The 16,515-nt window shown below is 39.7% G+C and overlaps 1 protein-coding gene across 1 annotated transcript; it reads right to left on the minus strand.

The window, feature by feature from the left end:
* Positions 1-5,828: 5,828 nt before the first annotated feature.
* LOC593476 (coelenterazine h 2-monooxygenase) lies at positions 5,829-9,993 on the minus strand. The gene is made up of 3 exons (XM_030981129.1): positions 9,496-9,993; positions 8,214-8,289; positions 5,829-7,377 (listed from the first exon to the last, which is right to left on the minus strand). Exons 1-3 carry the CDS (start codon positions 9,913-9,915, stop codon positions 6,866-6,868), a joined length of 1,008 nt encoding a protein of 335 aa, XP_030836989.1. The 5' UTR covers positions 9,916-9,993; the 3' UTR covers positions 5,829-6,865.
* Positions 9,994-16,515: the final 6,522 nt, after the last annotated feature.

The raw sequence follows: 16,515 nt of genomic DNA on the forward strand, positions 1-16,515 counted from the left end.
TGGCTACAAACCAGCTGGATATCTCCTATTTGATGGAACCTATGGAGTCGGCAGATGGGTGGATTTTCTTAGTGAAAGTAAATGCTTTCTTTTAATCTTAGTTTTAGTATAAACAAATTAGTAATTAAAAAGTTAGATTTGGGCATTGGCCTCCCTAGCCGTATGCTTACCGCTCCTATTCTGGGAATCGGAGTCGTAATAGGACATCTTCGAACCTAAAACATCGACTTTCTTGCATTTTCCCCACCATTCATCAGCCGTCACGAGAGGTATCGTCGACTGAAAACGCGAGACCACTCTGGCAACTAGATGTACGCTAGCAATATGTTTATGTCCCAACATGGTTTGCAGACGACTTCCAATAGAACGGAACGCCATCTTGCCGAGCCTGACTATTAAAACTTGACCCCGTATCAAATGTATTGAACCTGTTCCAATTTTCGGTTTGCATACATGCACTTAAGTGGGAACAGTGTTCTGGTGCGCCATGCATTATGGGATATCTTGATATGAATAGGTGCCTGGACGGGAGGGAGCTGGGATCGAAGTGTGCTCCTGAATCGGCCGTTACGAGAGGAATCGTAGTCTGGTTGCGTGAAGCCATTCTTGAAATTAGCCTACTATTAGTTATGAAACGTTTTGAACCCAATATGATTTGCAGGCTTGCCAACGAACGGAGCCCCTTTATAGTACCGCGGATGAGTTGCCAAGTGTTAGTATTGGGCCCTAAGTCAACAATGAAATGGCAATATTTCTCTCTCTTTTTTCTTTGAACTTGTACTTCCACAAAATGTAAATAACCATGAGCGTTCCCGAAAGCGTTCCCAGGGTGGTATCACCTAGGTCGGGAAGCTGCATACTTTCCCAACGCTTTTTTGTACGCACACAATATTAGCGTAGCCGGGTTGTGGCCAAGTGTTAGTATTGGGCCCCAGGCTAAGTCAACAATGAGATGGCAATTTTTCTCTCTCTTTTTTCTTTGAACTTGTACTTCCACAAATAACCATGAGCGTTCCCGAAAGACAGATCTATTGTAGACATTTCGAATGATGAACCTTACCCTGGTTAATACATGTTTTTGATGCATGATTTTGGCTAAATCACACTTTTGAAATAGCATTCCATTTATTGTTGCTGCAATCTCTTTCGTATTGTGGGAGATTAATGCAGGTTGTACTGGAGCTGTTATTTCGATTAGGTTATTATAATGATTGTTATAATAATTAAAGGCAACTTAATGATGCAATTTGTCGAGGAGGAACAGCATTTTCAAAATGGTGGATTTGCACTTTCAACATGGTGTAGATAATGAAGAACAGTTTAAATCCAAATCATTGTCAACCTTATCCCTTCATATATAAATATAATCTATTAAAATTTGAAAAGAAAAGGTCATACGAGAATCTATTCACAGTTGAGAAATGATTGAATAGAAATGTTGATAGTTTGAATCTACGATATTGAAGGTTATTTGCACTATGGTCAAATTGACGAGTTTCGGGTTGAATATTGAAAAGCTGTTTCCTTTTTAGGAATCGGTCGTCATGGGAGTGTAACATTTAGAAAATGATAAAAGGAAAAAAATTAACATTAGAGTAAATCTACAATATGGACACAAATTGCCACTCCTCGGCCCCTTTAAAATTGACCTTACATTTGAGGCTTTGGAGCGTGATCTGTAAAGTCTGTGTAAGCAAATAGGCTCATTCTCAGTTGATTTAACGCAATGTCTGCATTGCCGAATTGCTTTCAATCATGTCCCCACACTCATATGGCATGTCAATGACCTTACTAGTCGCTTATAATGCAGTTCTATTTCAGACAAAATGAATGACGCCCAGTGCACAATGGGTGTCACAACTTGGACCGTCCGTTATACCCCGTTCACACAGTCGACGCCGCTTCTACTACGATGTGGCCGAGAGCGTGGCCAATCGGGGCCAATCGTAGGCCAAACGTGGGAGGATCTCCACGAGCCTGGTTTGGTCGGGGTGGGATCACCGGGTCGGCCGGGAAGCTGCACGGCACGCTTTTTTTTTGAACGTGCACAAAATTAGCGTAGCCGGGTCGTGGCCATCAAAAATTGGCGCAAAGTCTTAATTAAGAACGTAGTGGGAACGCCATTAGCAAACAAGCAGTGTGGTAGCACCGTGGTAAGATCTATGTGGTCGTAATAAAAACGCAGCACCGTCGGCAACTATTTCGAGCCGTTTCCGATCGATATAGACATCGCTACAAATCGTACTAGAAGTGTAATATGGTCGCCATCAGCGTAGCGATATCGTCCTACAGTCTTCTAAGTCTCTGTAACAACGTAGTAAAAACAACCGCTTGGTCGGCATTGGTCTAGGTGTAATCGTAGTGGCAGCGAGTCAACAGGCTTTTGACGTAGAATCATCGCAATACAGTCGTGATGTATAGTCTTTAAAAATGCCAAATTGCTGGATTTCGAAGTCGATAATGCCCCGACTTGATATTTTTTTTCAGTTCGGGGTGACCGACAAGGTCTTCGTAAGATCACAGACCTGTGTGAACGGGGTATTAGCGGACAGCTATATATAGTTGTAAGGTCCGCCGTATCTGCGCTGTCATGCATTTGGAAAAATAACAGAGGAATAAATGTAGCGAGGAAAAAATCATCATCACAAAATTTATCTCATCAGAAGACTCTCTGAGAGAACGGGGATAGTTCTTGGTGGAACAACCAATTTGCTGTTTGTGAGACGGGTAAGGAGTCAACGAGTAATGACCTACAGCGCATGTAATCCCTAAAAAACATGCTGTAAATTAATTTCAAACTTTTTCAATTGATTTATATCGATGCCTTTTTTCAGGGACATTCCCATTTAGGGTCGTTGCACCCCATTTCCAGTATGGAAAAAAAAACCTGAAATATTGCACAATAAACTCTAAATTCTGTGCAACCCGAAAATTGTGTGTCAAGAATGACGCGACTTTTTAAATTTTGTTGTTTGTAGGCTATTTCATTATAGTCTCAAATTCTGTACCCACCAAAATGTAAACAAATAAGTGTCGGAGAAAACGTTCACTTAAGAGTGTGATTGTATAACCCTTAACCTGGATAAACAGATTTTCTTTAAATAAAGAAGAAAACAAATGTTTGCTGAATCATACTCTAACCTTGCATTTTGGTCGTGGCCACGATTTACGCTCATGTGTGCAACATAGCTCATCTGTACGTCCGTCCGCCTCTCTTAAAATCTCTCTCTCTCTCTTTAAAGACAGGTCTTATTATTTTCAGCATTCCCCATTCTCATTATTTTCAAGTCCGATATCCTTCTATAATCATCTCTATATTCTTAAATCCCTCTTCTTTCCCTTATCCCTCAACCCTTCTCTCTCTCTATTTTTCTCTCTCTCTCTCTCTCTTTCTCACTCTCTCTCTCTCTCTCTCGTTCCATATCCTTCTTTCTCTTCCTTCATATATCAGCCTCTCTCTTTTTACTTTCATTCTTCTCTCTCTTTCTCTCTCCCATATTTCTTATATTGTTTGCTTGTTGCAGGACTGGTGTACAGTTTAATATTGCTTTTTTGTCCCCCTTTTGCATTTTCTTTAACCTTTCTATCCATCCCCTTGCCTTAACCCCTCTTTCAATATCCACGTCACATATTATGATTCTATCTTTCCTCATGCACGCAATCTTTCTCTCATCACAGCTCCTACATTAACCCTTCGGTTGCTTTCTTCGCCCGTGTGCACGGTCACTCATTTGCAACACGTGCAATTTCGCACAAAATAATACGCACAAATTGATGGAACGGTTGCTTTGTGCATAACAATGGCATGGAAACCCTTTTAACACGGGTATAGATTAATTGTGTGCGGGAAACAGTTTAATTATCTTGATACCCTTTGGTATATCTATGCCATGGTAAATACAATGTGGCATAGAATGATTATTTGTGTAGTATATTAAAGAGTTAAGACACAGTGAAAGAAGAAGCATGTGACACCTTCAATGTTGAGATAGGAAGTTTTATTATACAAAATGTTCAGTGAAGCATAGTCATGTCAAGTAAACACACTAAAATATAAGGTCGCAAACAATATGACAAAGGAGGAAGCAACGATTGTAAGGTAAATATCACAATTTAAAATCTTAACGTAAGAAAACAAAGCAAATAATCTAGCATTTTGCGGGCTATGTATTGTTGCTCTCAAAGAAAAATTAGTGATGCAATACACAGTTCGTGTTCTTTTTTCTAGCTTTACTTCATCTGACAGGAGAAGGGGAAGTGCGATTTAAAAGTACGGTATGAATTTTCTTCCTTATACTACACTTATCAATAATTTTCATTAAGATGTATGCATATCTCCCACCCCCTCCTCTTTCCGTTTTTCTCTAATGTTTTTTCCCTATTCATGTTATTTCTATTTTTAACGTTTGTATGCAACTGCAGTTTTTCTTGTAAATACTCTTATTTTCAGTTCTTAAATTTGTATTTTCCTTCTACATGCAAGACCATTATGTAAAACAGCCTGCGATCTGATCAACGTTATCCTGTTAAAAGATGTTTTAATAAATAAATAAATCAATAAATTTACAACACCTCACCCCCTTCCAGATGCAAGGGATAGATACGTCACTGTTCGGAAAGTGTTTACATTTTTCGTTGTTTCATCTTTTCTTACGTCATATGAAAACTGTCTTATTTTACAGTTTTCCTATGAACAACGACAATGGAAAAATATTGGTCGCATTAATCCCGCCATTTAATAAGCTAACAAGAACCACAAGTTAGGCCTATATACGTCACTGATCAGAAAGCTTTGACATTTTTCGATTTGCTTTTCAATATAATTTAATCTTTTCTTATGTCATATGTAAATTGTCTTATTTTACAGTCTGCTTATGAACAAAGACAACGGCAAAATATTGATCGCATTAAATCCCGCCATTTAATATGCTAACACGAATTACGGACTAGAGAGTGTAATTATTGGAATGCATACTTAGTTTTCTTATGAAACCGAATAGTAAAATGTAGAAAAGGAAAGGAGGTTCTCGCAAAATATTGGTCGCATAAAAGCCCACTACTAAGTCAACACGGGCAAAATTATCACGGAGTAGGAGATGTTTTAACAATCATTTAGATTAATTATTATATATGCAACCAAGACCGAAAAGGAAGACTTACTTCATGTTTCTAAATATGTCTAATTATAGATGTTGATATACATCTCGTCTCTTTTAATTACAAAGACGTTATGGGTGTGTTTTATACTATGTTTCACCAATTTAAATTGTAAATCCCGCCCCTATTTCTATCTCTCTCTATCTCTCTGTCTCTCTCTTCCACCCTCTCTCTCTCTCTTCCTCTCTCTTTCTCCTTCCCTCCCTCTCGCTTTCTCTCTCTGTCTCTCTCTGTCTCTCTCTGTCTCTCTCTGTCTCTCTCTTCCTATCTCTCTCTCTCTCTCTTTCGCCCTCTCTCTCTTTTTGTCTTTCTATCGGTCTTTCTCTGTCTTTTTTCTTTCTCTCCTCTATCGTTTAACTCTCATTTCTCCCTGTTATCCTCTCCCATTTCTCTCTCTCACCCTCAATCTCTTTACTCCCATGTTTTCTCTCTCTCAACTCCCTCTTCCCTTCTACAAAATTCTAAAAAAAGCTTCTAAAAGTTTCCACAATTACCATATTTGATCACTTAATCAAAAGTGCGTTACTATACAAGCACAAAACTAACTTCATAAAGCATGTACAATGCACTGTGTAAGAAAGTTCTACATGTATTACTTATTATACTAGAAGTCACACATATATATCTTATTAAATAAACAAACAAACTAACTCTCAAAATGCATAAGAAAATAAATTGCCATTACCTTATATTTGTAATAAAACCACATTATTGATTTAACAAAGACAACATATTTGCGATACAGGTACATGCATATATGAATTTAGCATTTTGTTTCATTAGAGTAGTAGATATACTTCGACATTGAAATGATTTCATTCGATATTAAAACAAAACAAATATACAAGTTAAACAAACGTGAGAGAGCAAGCAATAAAAACAAGAACAAATATATTAGATCAATAAAGAAGTAAAATATCAAGCAGAGATACTTAAGTTGAAATTTAAATGATTATCACAAAAGAAATTACAGTCTACGGGTGTTTTGGTTCTGATTTACTGTTTTCATTGTAAGGTATTGCTACTCTATACAGTTGACCACTAAATTGTATATATACCATCACCAAGTTTTGTAATTTCTCAAGTATGTGTAAAATTGATTTGTCCCGATTTATACTTCTTGAGAATGTGACAAATTAAAACTTACTTCTAAAAGTATTCAAGATATTCCTCAATTAAACAAGTCCAAGTTTCATTTATGAGTTACAAAAAACAAAACATTTTGTTTTTGTAATTACAAGGGGTATGGATATATTGTTAACTGTCCTTAAATGTCCTTAGCTGGCCTCCTAAGAAGTAAAATGGGGAAATGTCAGAGAAAAAATGACAGAAGTAAAGTATCTGAGATCATATATCACAGGTAAAAAAGATCACTTTACGAAAGAGAAAAGGTGGTCCCATACTCTCAAAAATTCTGTCAAGAAAAGAAAGAGAGAAATGAAGAAGAAGAGAGGGAAAGAAGAAGAAAGAGGAGGAAAAAGAGAAGGAGAGGAAGAAGAAAAAGAGTATGTCATTAGATTTTGGGAAAGTAATTTCCACAACAAGAAAGCCGACAAATCGGGGTCTTGGTTCACAAACCGCCTTTGTACGTTAGGATGTATGTAATTTATAAATTAAGTATGTTTACATTTGTTATGTCAATTGTTGCATTAGAACACCCTCTAAAAAAAATTCTCAGATCTGTCCCTGGTGTATAATTATGATCCGTCTATTTGAAGATACTTGATAGGAATTCCTTGATGTAATCCCCGGTCTGGATGGGTGAATCTTCCTGAAAGATATGCGACCCTTCAACCTGGACTACCTTGTGATTCGGCCAATCCTTCGTAATCCCCGTGCCCCATTCAGTGAACATTCCAGGAATTGGGACGATGCGAAGCTTTGGGAGATCCTCAGTCCCCTTGATCCAGGCGTGGTAGGCCGTAGCTATGGCGACCGTTTCCTCTGGGCCCTCTCCCTGGATGGGGATTTGACGGGGGAAGGTGAGCAGAGGGCGTCGGTCCTCTCCAGGGTTCTTGAATGGCTCCCGGTAAGCGTCCATCTCCTCCTGGCGAAGCGTCCGCTTGATGGCGAGCGGGAGGATGGTTTCTATGAACATGTTCTTCTCTAGGATCATCTCTTCGCCGGCATCCGAGCGGAACGCCAGGAAGATGTCCCGCATAGAGTCAGTCATGATGTCCCAAGGCATTGGCTGGTAGAGGCCTTCCATGTGGACGATAGCTAAAGAAATGGTGAAAAGTCATACTGTTTAAGTTAACCATCAAAATGTGCCCCTCTGCTTTTTGTCCGTGAGGGTATCTAAAAATATAAAAACGTCTTTCGGGATAGGCTAATGTCCGATAATTTCTAAATAAAAAAGTATCTTAAAATATGATAAAATGTTTACATTTTTTAGCTTGACATCAGCTAAACATCAGGGATTAATTAACCTATTTCTAATAATCATAAAATACAACAGTCTATAGCCAGTTCCATTGACACTGGGGCATGCCATGAAGGCATATTTAGTTTGAAGACGTGCTTGCGAAGGTGTCGTGGTTTAGTGGTTCACTGGTTTATTCACTTGACTCTCAAATCCAAGGGTTGAGGGTTCAAATCCCAGCCTATCACTAACTAACGTCCTTTGCCTATACATTAATCCACATTTACCACTGATCTCCACCCAGGTGTAAATGGGGACCTGGCAATTGATGGGGTAATAGTAGCTACAGAGCCCGCATAAGACTTAACTATTTATGAATTATAATATAGTTATTAAAGCGTAAACAATGTTGATACATCGTGATGTAAGATCGTGAAAGCGAGTGAATTACCCACCCTTATGCTTAGTTAAACGAAAAAACTAGTTATTATAAATATATATTCGTGAATATTATTGTGTACGCAGAGTCTGGTTGATGGAATTGAAGATCAGTAATAAACTTCAAGCATGGTTTAAGATGATAAGATAAAGTATTTACTTCCTATTTTCTAGATTTTCTTGAGTTTCTGTTTGAGTGTTCAATGTGGTGATTGATCCCTAAAATCACGTTTACCCTCCGCCCCATATTGCTTACCTTCAAGTCTATCTCTGTGCTCATTACACCAGTGGAGGCCAAGGGCTGTACCCCAGTCGTGACATACGACGGTTATCTGAAAATAAACATGTGGAAAGGATTTTTCAACAATAGTAATAATATAATGATAATAATAATATGTCTTGTTTACCCAGGGTAGCCTCATCAGTATTCATACTGTTCTCCTTGAGGGCCCTGCAATCATATTATTACCCTGGTCATCGGATTAAGGCTTACCCGCACACAATGTATGCACATTCTCCACTCCCTGGGGAGCATTCCAGCCAGGCGTCATTTTTACAAGCGCAGACTTGCTAATCTAAGCACATTAGCTTTCGCATCCTACCGGGTACCCATTTAACACCTGGGTGGAGAGTGGCAAATGTACATCAATATGTTTTATAAGTAGAAGACATTATATTTGTAGATGCCAGATTTTTCCTTCGACGTAAAACAAACTTTGCACGTTTCATATAATATGATGTTGTAGGCGTTAGCATATTGTTAGAATCGTCGTTCTTTTAAAAATTCTGTTAACTACATGCATTATCAATTGAAATTCATTATTATTAAATATTTTGCTTCAACAGTTTAACAATACCGCTCTCTAAAAGTGACAAAGTATAAAATGAGTATCTTAACAAAAAATAAATTATGTCGACGTATGATACGTCTAACATTGTTAAATAGGCAAAATATTGAATAAACGGAATTGATCAGTATAGATACACAGGCAGGTCCAAGGGCCAATTGAACGCCCTTCCATCAGAGAGAAAACAAATGGAAACTAGGATATTTGTTTTCAGAAGAAGTACCATCCCGGCCATTCCGAGGTTTTGGGGCCGTTGAAGAAATGTAAACAAAAGAAGTTTATAATTATTATGAATGATGATGTACATCGTAATCCAACGCTTTACTCCTTAACCGTAACAGTTCATTCATTACGGTAACCAGATATTAATAAAAAGTACAAATGAGCTGTCACCAGCATTCTCTAATGACCAATCATTTAATGCTCCATATCTTAATTTATCAGTCGACTCTAGATCATTCTATAAAATTTGGGATGAGGATCTTTCATCAAGTAACATCCTCGTCACCATTGTATAAAATAATATATAACAGAAATAGTCCGAACATTTTTTTTGCTTGGGTCTCTGGCGTTTTTTGCGTGGACATTTCTCACTAATGCCCTCACTGTAGTGTTGTACACTATCTGAACACTAACGACCTCATGTTATTGAGTATTTCATTTATAAGCTATATTCTTCTAAAAAAATACCTTTTCTGGTAATTTGAGAGCATCAAACCAGGCTGACAGATAGCGGTAGTGATCCAAGAAGCGGTAGGAATGGCTAGCCAGCTTATCAGACCGGCCCATCCCAATGAGATCAGGAGCCAGACACCTGGCGATGGGTTCTACTTGGGGTATAACATTCCTCCAAAGATACGAAGACGTTGGGTTGCCGTGCAGGAACACGGCCGTATGCTTACCGCTCCTATTCTGGGAATCAGAGTCGTAATAGGACATCTTCGAACCTAAAACATCGACTTTCTTGCATTTTCCCCACCATTCATCAGCCGTCACCAGAGGTATCGTGGACTGAAAACGCGAGACCACTCTGGCAACTAGATGTACGCTAGCAATATGTTTATGTCCCAACATGGTTTGCAGACGACTTCCAATAGAACGGAACGCCATCTTGCCGAGCCTGACTATATAAACTTGACCCCGTATCAAATGTATTGAACCTGTTCCAATTTTCGGTTTGCATACATGCACTTATAAGTGGGAACAGTGTTCTGGTGCGCCATGCATTATGGGATATCTAGATATGAATAGGTGCCTGGACGGGAGGGAGCTGGGATCGAAGTGTGCTCCTGAATCGGCCGTTACGAGAGGAATCGTAGTCTGGTTGCGTGAAGCCATTCTTGAAATTAGCCTACTATTAGTTATGAAACGTTTTGAACCCAATATGATTTGCAGGCTTGCCAACGAACGGAGCCCCTTTATAGTACCGCGGATGAGTTGCCAAGTGTTAGTATTGGGCCCTAAGTCAACAATGAAATGGCAATATTTCTCTCTCTTTTTTCTTTGAACTTGTACTTCCACAAAATGTAAATAACCATGAGCGTTCCCGAAAGCGTTCCCAGGGTGGTATCACCTAGGTCGGGAAGCTGCATACTTTCCCAACGCTTTTTGTACGCACACAATATTAGCGTAGCCGGGTTGTGGCCAAGTGTTAGTATTGGTCCCCAGGCTAAGTCAACAATGAGATGGCAATGTTTCTCTCTCTTTTTTCTTTGAACTTGTACTTCCACAAAATGTAAATAACCATGAGCGTTCCCGAAAGACAGATCTATTGTAGACATTTCGAATGATGAACCTTACCTGGTTAATAAATGTTTTTGATGCATGATTTTGGCTAAATCACACTTTAGAAATAGCATTCCATTTATTGTTGCTGCAGTCTCTTTCGTATTGTGGGAGATTAATGCAGGTTGTACTGGAGCTGTTATTTTGATTAGGTTATTATAATGATTGTTATAATAATTAAAGGCAACTTAATGATGCAATTTGTCGAGGAGGAACAGCATTTTCAAAATGGTGGATTTACACTTTCAACATGGTGTAGATAATACTGAACAGTTTAAATCCAAATCATTGTCAAACTATTATATATGAATATAATCTATTCAAATTTGAAAAGAAAAGGTCACACGAGAATCTATACATAATTGAGAATAATTGAATAGAAATGTTGATAGTTTGAATCTACGATATTAAAGTTTATTTGAACTGTAGCAGGCGCGGATCCAGGATTTTCCAATAGGGGGGGGGGGGCCGGAAATTTGAAAATTGCGCAGACCGTTTTTTCAACTCAACATACCAATACTGACAAGGTCATATTAGAAACACCATATACCAGTACCATTTTTGACATTTTCATCGGGGGGGGGGGGGAGGGGCTATAGCCTCTTGGCCAAAAAGGTAATTTTCTGGTTTCACAATTCGGCTAGTGAACGAAGCGAGCGAGCAACAATTTGAGCATAATATGTATTTTGTGAAAGTGTTATTTATCACCAAAATAAACGAAAAAATATTCGGGCAGCTCGCTGTTCCACCCCCCCCCCCCCATTACGCGTGAAGCGCGGAAGCTTTGACCTTTCATAGTTTAATGAAATTATTAGAGAAAGATGATTCGTTGTACCATTTTCAAATCTTAATCCCTCTCTGAATTAAGTTTTCCTCCTCCGCGCAAAGCGCAGGAGCTTAACGTTTCATTAAATTATTAGAAAAAGAAGACTATTCGTTGTACCGTTGTCGACTCTTAATCCTTGTCTGAATTCAGTTCCCCTCCCGCGCGAAGCGCGGAAGCTTTGACGTTTCATTAAATTATTAGAGAAAGAAGACGATGCGTTGTACCATTCTGGACTCGAAATCCTTGTGTGAATGCAGTTTCCCCCCTCCCGCGCGAAGCGTGGAAGCTTTGATGTTTCATAAATTATTCAAGAAAGAAGAGGATTCGTTGTTCCATTCACGACTCTTAATCTTTGTATGAATTCAGTTTCCTCCCGTCCGCGCGAAGCTTGGAAGCTTCGACCTTTCATTAATTATTAGAGAAAGAAGAAGATTTGTGTACCATTCTCGACTCTTATTACTTTACTGAATTCAGCCCCCCTCCCGCGCGAAGCACGGAAGCTTTGGCCTTCCATAGTTTAATAAAATTATTAGAGAAAGAAGACGATTCGTTGTACCGTCCTCGACTCTTTAACCTTGTCTGAATTGAGTTCCCGACTCCCCCCCCCCCCCCCTCCCCCTCCCGCGCAGAGCGCGGAAGCTTTGACGTTTCGTAAAATTATTACAGGAAGAAGACGAATCGTTGTACCATTCTCGTCTCTTAATCCTTGTTTGAATTCAGTTCCCCCCCCCCCCCCCCTCCCGCGCGAACCCGCGCGAAGCGCGGAAGCTTTGACGTTTCATTAAATTATTAGAGAAAGAAGATGATTCGTTGTACCGTCCTCGACTCTTTAACCTTGTCTGAATTGAGTTCCCGACTCCCCCCCTCCCCCTCCCGCGCAGAGCGCGGAAGCTTTGACGTTTCATTAAATTATTAGAGAAAGAAGATGATTCGTTGTTCCATTCTCAACTCTAAATCCTTGTCTAAATTCAGTTTTCCCCCGCCCGCGCGTAGCGCGTAAACTTCTGACGTTCCACTAAATTATTAAACAAAGAAGACGATTCGTTTTACCATTCTCGACTCCCAATCCTTGTCTGAATTCAGTTGCCCCCCTCCCGAGCGAAGCGCGGAATCTTTGACATTTCATTAAATTATTAGAGAAAGAAGACAATTCGTTGTACCGTTCTCGACTTGTCAGAATTTTCAAAAATGTTTCTTTGTCTGCTCATTTTTCGTCCTACGTCATCTTACTGCCCCTACCGCCCCTGGCTATGCGCCTGCTTCAAAGGGAAAATGAAACAATGGTGATTGTGATAGCACACAATAATAGGTTAGTAGAAATGAAAGGGGAAAAAGATATATTTCACCAACCATGGATAAATCACGGCCGGGAGCGTCATATCATAGTTTTGTGTTATCGGGCGAGGGCCGGGGCGTAGCGACCAAGCGAGATTTTGCAATGTTGAATGCTGAAATTATGCATTCTAGAAAATCCCTAAGCCCAATATGTACGTTCTTTCCGCTATATTTCTTTCTAGCTATATATCTAAATTTCCTGGGGGACGTGTCCCCCTATCGGGCCCAGGATTGCCGCCCCTGTCCATGATTACTACTAACATGCGTTCAAATACAAGCACAAACGAGTTGGTATGAGCTGAATCCAAATGAAGGGCAAAATAAGAGTTGTGAAGCGGCCCTACCGTTAATTTAAAACTTGACTGTTGAGAATATAGCTTCAATTTAAAAGACATCCAAAATATTGTGCCTTTTTCAAATTTCTCACTAAAAGAGTGATGAACTTTGTAGCGCAGGGGCTGTTTTTAACGTTTAAAGGGATAGTTGAGTTCTGTTTTCAGACCGCAAACGCCTTCAAAGTGCATGGTTATTGCTCTTATTCTTATCTATGACATTTCTAGTACCCTTTGAGAACCTAAAATTGCTATGAAGGTCATTTTAGACCCCCAAATGTGTGAAATTTAGCCAATACGAGCATACCAATCCAGCTCCACTTTAAAAAAAACATGGTGACCTTCAATTGATGATTTAATTAAAAATAACAATACATGGGCCGGCTGGTTGTGCGTAATATAAGCAACACGAAAATTTGCTGAAATACAGCGTAAAAGGCGTTATTTCGTTTTTTCCAACGGTTTTTTCAAATTTTTCAAAATATCGAATATTTGTGGTGGTACACAAGTATTAAAAATCGTTATATTTCAGCCGTCTCTGAACCGATTTTGATCAAACAAAGATGATTTTGTCATTTAAATATTATGTTCTTTCAAATGTGACACTCAGTTTTTCATTATCTCACATTTTTTTTATTTTGAGTAGCGCCCTCTGCAACAGAACTCAACTATCTCTTTAACTTTGAATCCGCGCTCGAGATTGTATGCGGCCGGCTCGGTCCCTCTATTCAATAACGTTTGCCAAGCCTTTGGAATGACCCCAAATCTCCCGATTACAGTTTTCCCTTATTCGTCGTTACTGTCACTTAGCGCCATTTCCTTGTCTTTCCCCCTTTCTCACCCGACTTTTCTCTCCCCCCCCCCCCACCCACTCAGTGTTATCTATAGTGTACGCACATGTATGTTCCCTCTCTCTGAAAGCACCCCTCTATCTCAGGTGTGTAAAGTCAGTACGGGCCGGATTTTTGTTGCGTGAAAAGTAACTTTTTATCGGAAATTTTGGGAACACAAATTCGGTCCCTCCGACCCCGGAGTGGGAGGGACTGGGGGGGGGGGGGGTTCTTCTTTATCTTTTCTCTTCTCTTTTCTTTTCTTTTCTCTTCTCCTTGTTTTCTCCTCTTCTCCTTTCCTTTTTTCTTCCTTTTTTTGCGCCGCCAATAGGGGGGGGGGCCGCGGCCGTTTCGGCCCCCCTGGATCCGCCACTGCTATAGTCAAATTGACGAGTTTCGGGTTAATATTGAAAAGCTGTTCTTTTATTTTTTAGGAATCGGTCGTCATAGGAGTGTAACATTTAGAAAATGATAAAAGGAAAAACTAATATTAGAGTAAAATCTACCATTTGGAAAAATTTGCCACTCATCGGCCACTTTAAAATTGACCTTATATTTGAGGCTTTGGAGCGTGATCTGTAAGGCCTGTGAAGGCAAATAGGCCAATGTGTGCACTGCCGAATTGTTTTCAATCATGTCCTAACCCTTACTTATATAGCATGTCAATGACCTTACTAGTCGCTTATAATGCAGTTCTATTTCAGACAAAATGAATGACGCCCAGTGTACAATGGGTGTCACAACTTGGACCGTCCGTTATACCCCGTTCACACATAGACGCCGCTTCTATACTACGATGGAAAAGTGGCCAAGAGCCAGTCGGGGCTTATCGTGGGCCAAACGTGGGAGGATCTCCATGAGCCTGGTTTGGTCGGGTTAGGATCACCTAGGTTAAGATGCTGCACACTCTCCCCACGCTCATTTTGATCATGCACAAAATAAGCATAGCCGGGTCGTGGCCATCAGCGCCTTTATCGTACAAGCAGCGTGGTAGCACCGTGCTGAGATCTCTGTGGTCGTCAGAAAAACGCAGCACCGTCCGTAACTATTTCGAGCCGTTTTAGGCCGTTCATTTTCGAAGTTGGGAAAAAACTGAATGCTTAAACATCCATCGACATTTCCATTTAGGGTCGTTGCACCCCATTTCCGGTATGGAAAAATTGCTGGGCTACACGAGAAATATTGCACAATAAAATCTAAATTCTGTGCAACCCGAATATTGTGTGTCTAGAATGACGCGACTTTTAATTTGTTTTATTTGTATTTCAATATAGTTTTAAATTATGTACATCCCAAAATGTAAACAAATAAGAGAAAACAATCACTTATCAAAAATGTGATTGGATAACCCTTAACCTGGATATACATTTTTTTTAAATAGAAAACAAATCTTTGAGTTTGCTGAATCATGCTCGAAACTTGCATTTCGCCGTCATGTGCAGCTGCGGACTGACGTAGCCCATTTTGGTTTAAACAGCGGATAGGTCTCCCCAAGATTCCTTTACTAAATCTTTCTTTCTTTCTCCTTCTTCTTTACTTGGTCTTTATCTCTCATCCTATCTCTGTCTTTTCCATATTCCGATCTTTCTTCTTTTTCATCATCATCATCATCATCATCGTCATCATCATCATCTTCTTCTTCTTCTTCTTTATTTCTTTGAGCTATTCTGTCTAACATAGCTCATCTGTCCGTCCGCCCGCCTCTCTTAAAATCTCTCTCTCAGACAGGTCTTATATTTTCAGCATTCCCCATTCTCATTATTTTCAAGTCCGATATCCTTTTATAATCATCTATATATTCTTAAATCCCTCTTCTTTCCCCTATCCCTCAGCCTCTCTCTCTCTCTCTCTCTCTCTCTCTCTCTTTCCGTATCCTTCTTTCTCTTCCTTCATATATCAGCCTCTCCTTTTTACTTTCATTTTGTGTCTCCCTCCCTCTCTCTCTCTCTCTCTCTCTCTCTCTCTCTCTCGTTCGGTATCCTTCTTTCTCTTCCTTCATATATCAGCCTCTCCTTTTTACTTTCATTTTGTGTCTCCCTCCCCCCCCCCCCCCCCCTCTCTCTCTCTCTCTCTCTCTCTCTCTTTCTCTCTCCCATATTTCCTATATTGTTCGCTTGTTCCAGGACTGGTGTACAGTTTAATATTGCTTTGTTGTCCCCCTTTTGCACTTGTTAAAACCTTTCTATCCATCCCCTTGCCATTGCCCCTCTTTCAATATTCACGTCACACATTATACTTTTATATTCATAATCTTTCCTCACGCTATCTTTCGCTCATCACAGCACCGACATTAACACTTCGGTTGCTTTCTTTGCCCTTGTGCACCGTCACTCGTTTGGCACATGTGTGATTTTGCACAAAACAATACTCACCAATTGATGGAAGTGTTGCGTTGTGAAAAACAATGACATTGAACAATTTCCCTTTGAGAATCCAATAAGCTCCGTGATAATCCTTTTAACACGGGTATAGATTAATTTTGTACGGGAAACAGTTGAATTATCTTGAAGCCTTTGGTATATCTATTCCATCATAGATACAAAGTGACACAGGAAGATCATTTGTGTGACACAGTGAAAGAAGAACCACGTGACACATTCAA

The sequence above is a fragment of the Strongylocentrotus purpuratus genome, unplaced genomic scaffold (genome assembly GCF_000002235.5).
Source record: "Strongylocentrotus purpuratus isolate Spur 01 unplaced genomic scaffold, Spur_5.0 spur5_scaffold_11, whole genome shotgun sequence".
Taxonomy (NCBI): domain Eukaryota; kingdom Metazoa; phylum Echinodermata; class Echinoidea; order Camarodonta; family Strongylocentrotidae; genus Strongylocentrotus; species Strongylocentrotus purpuratus.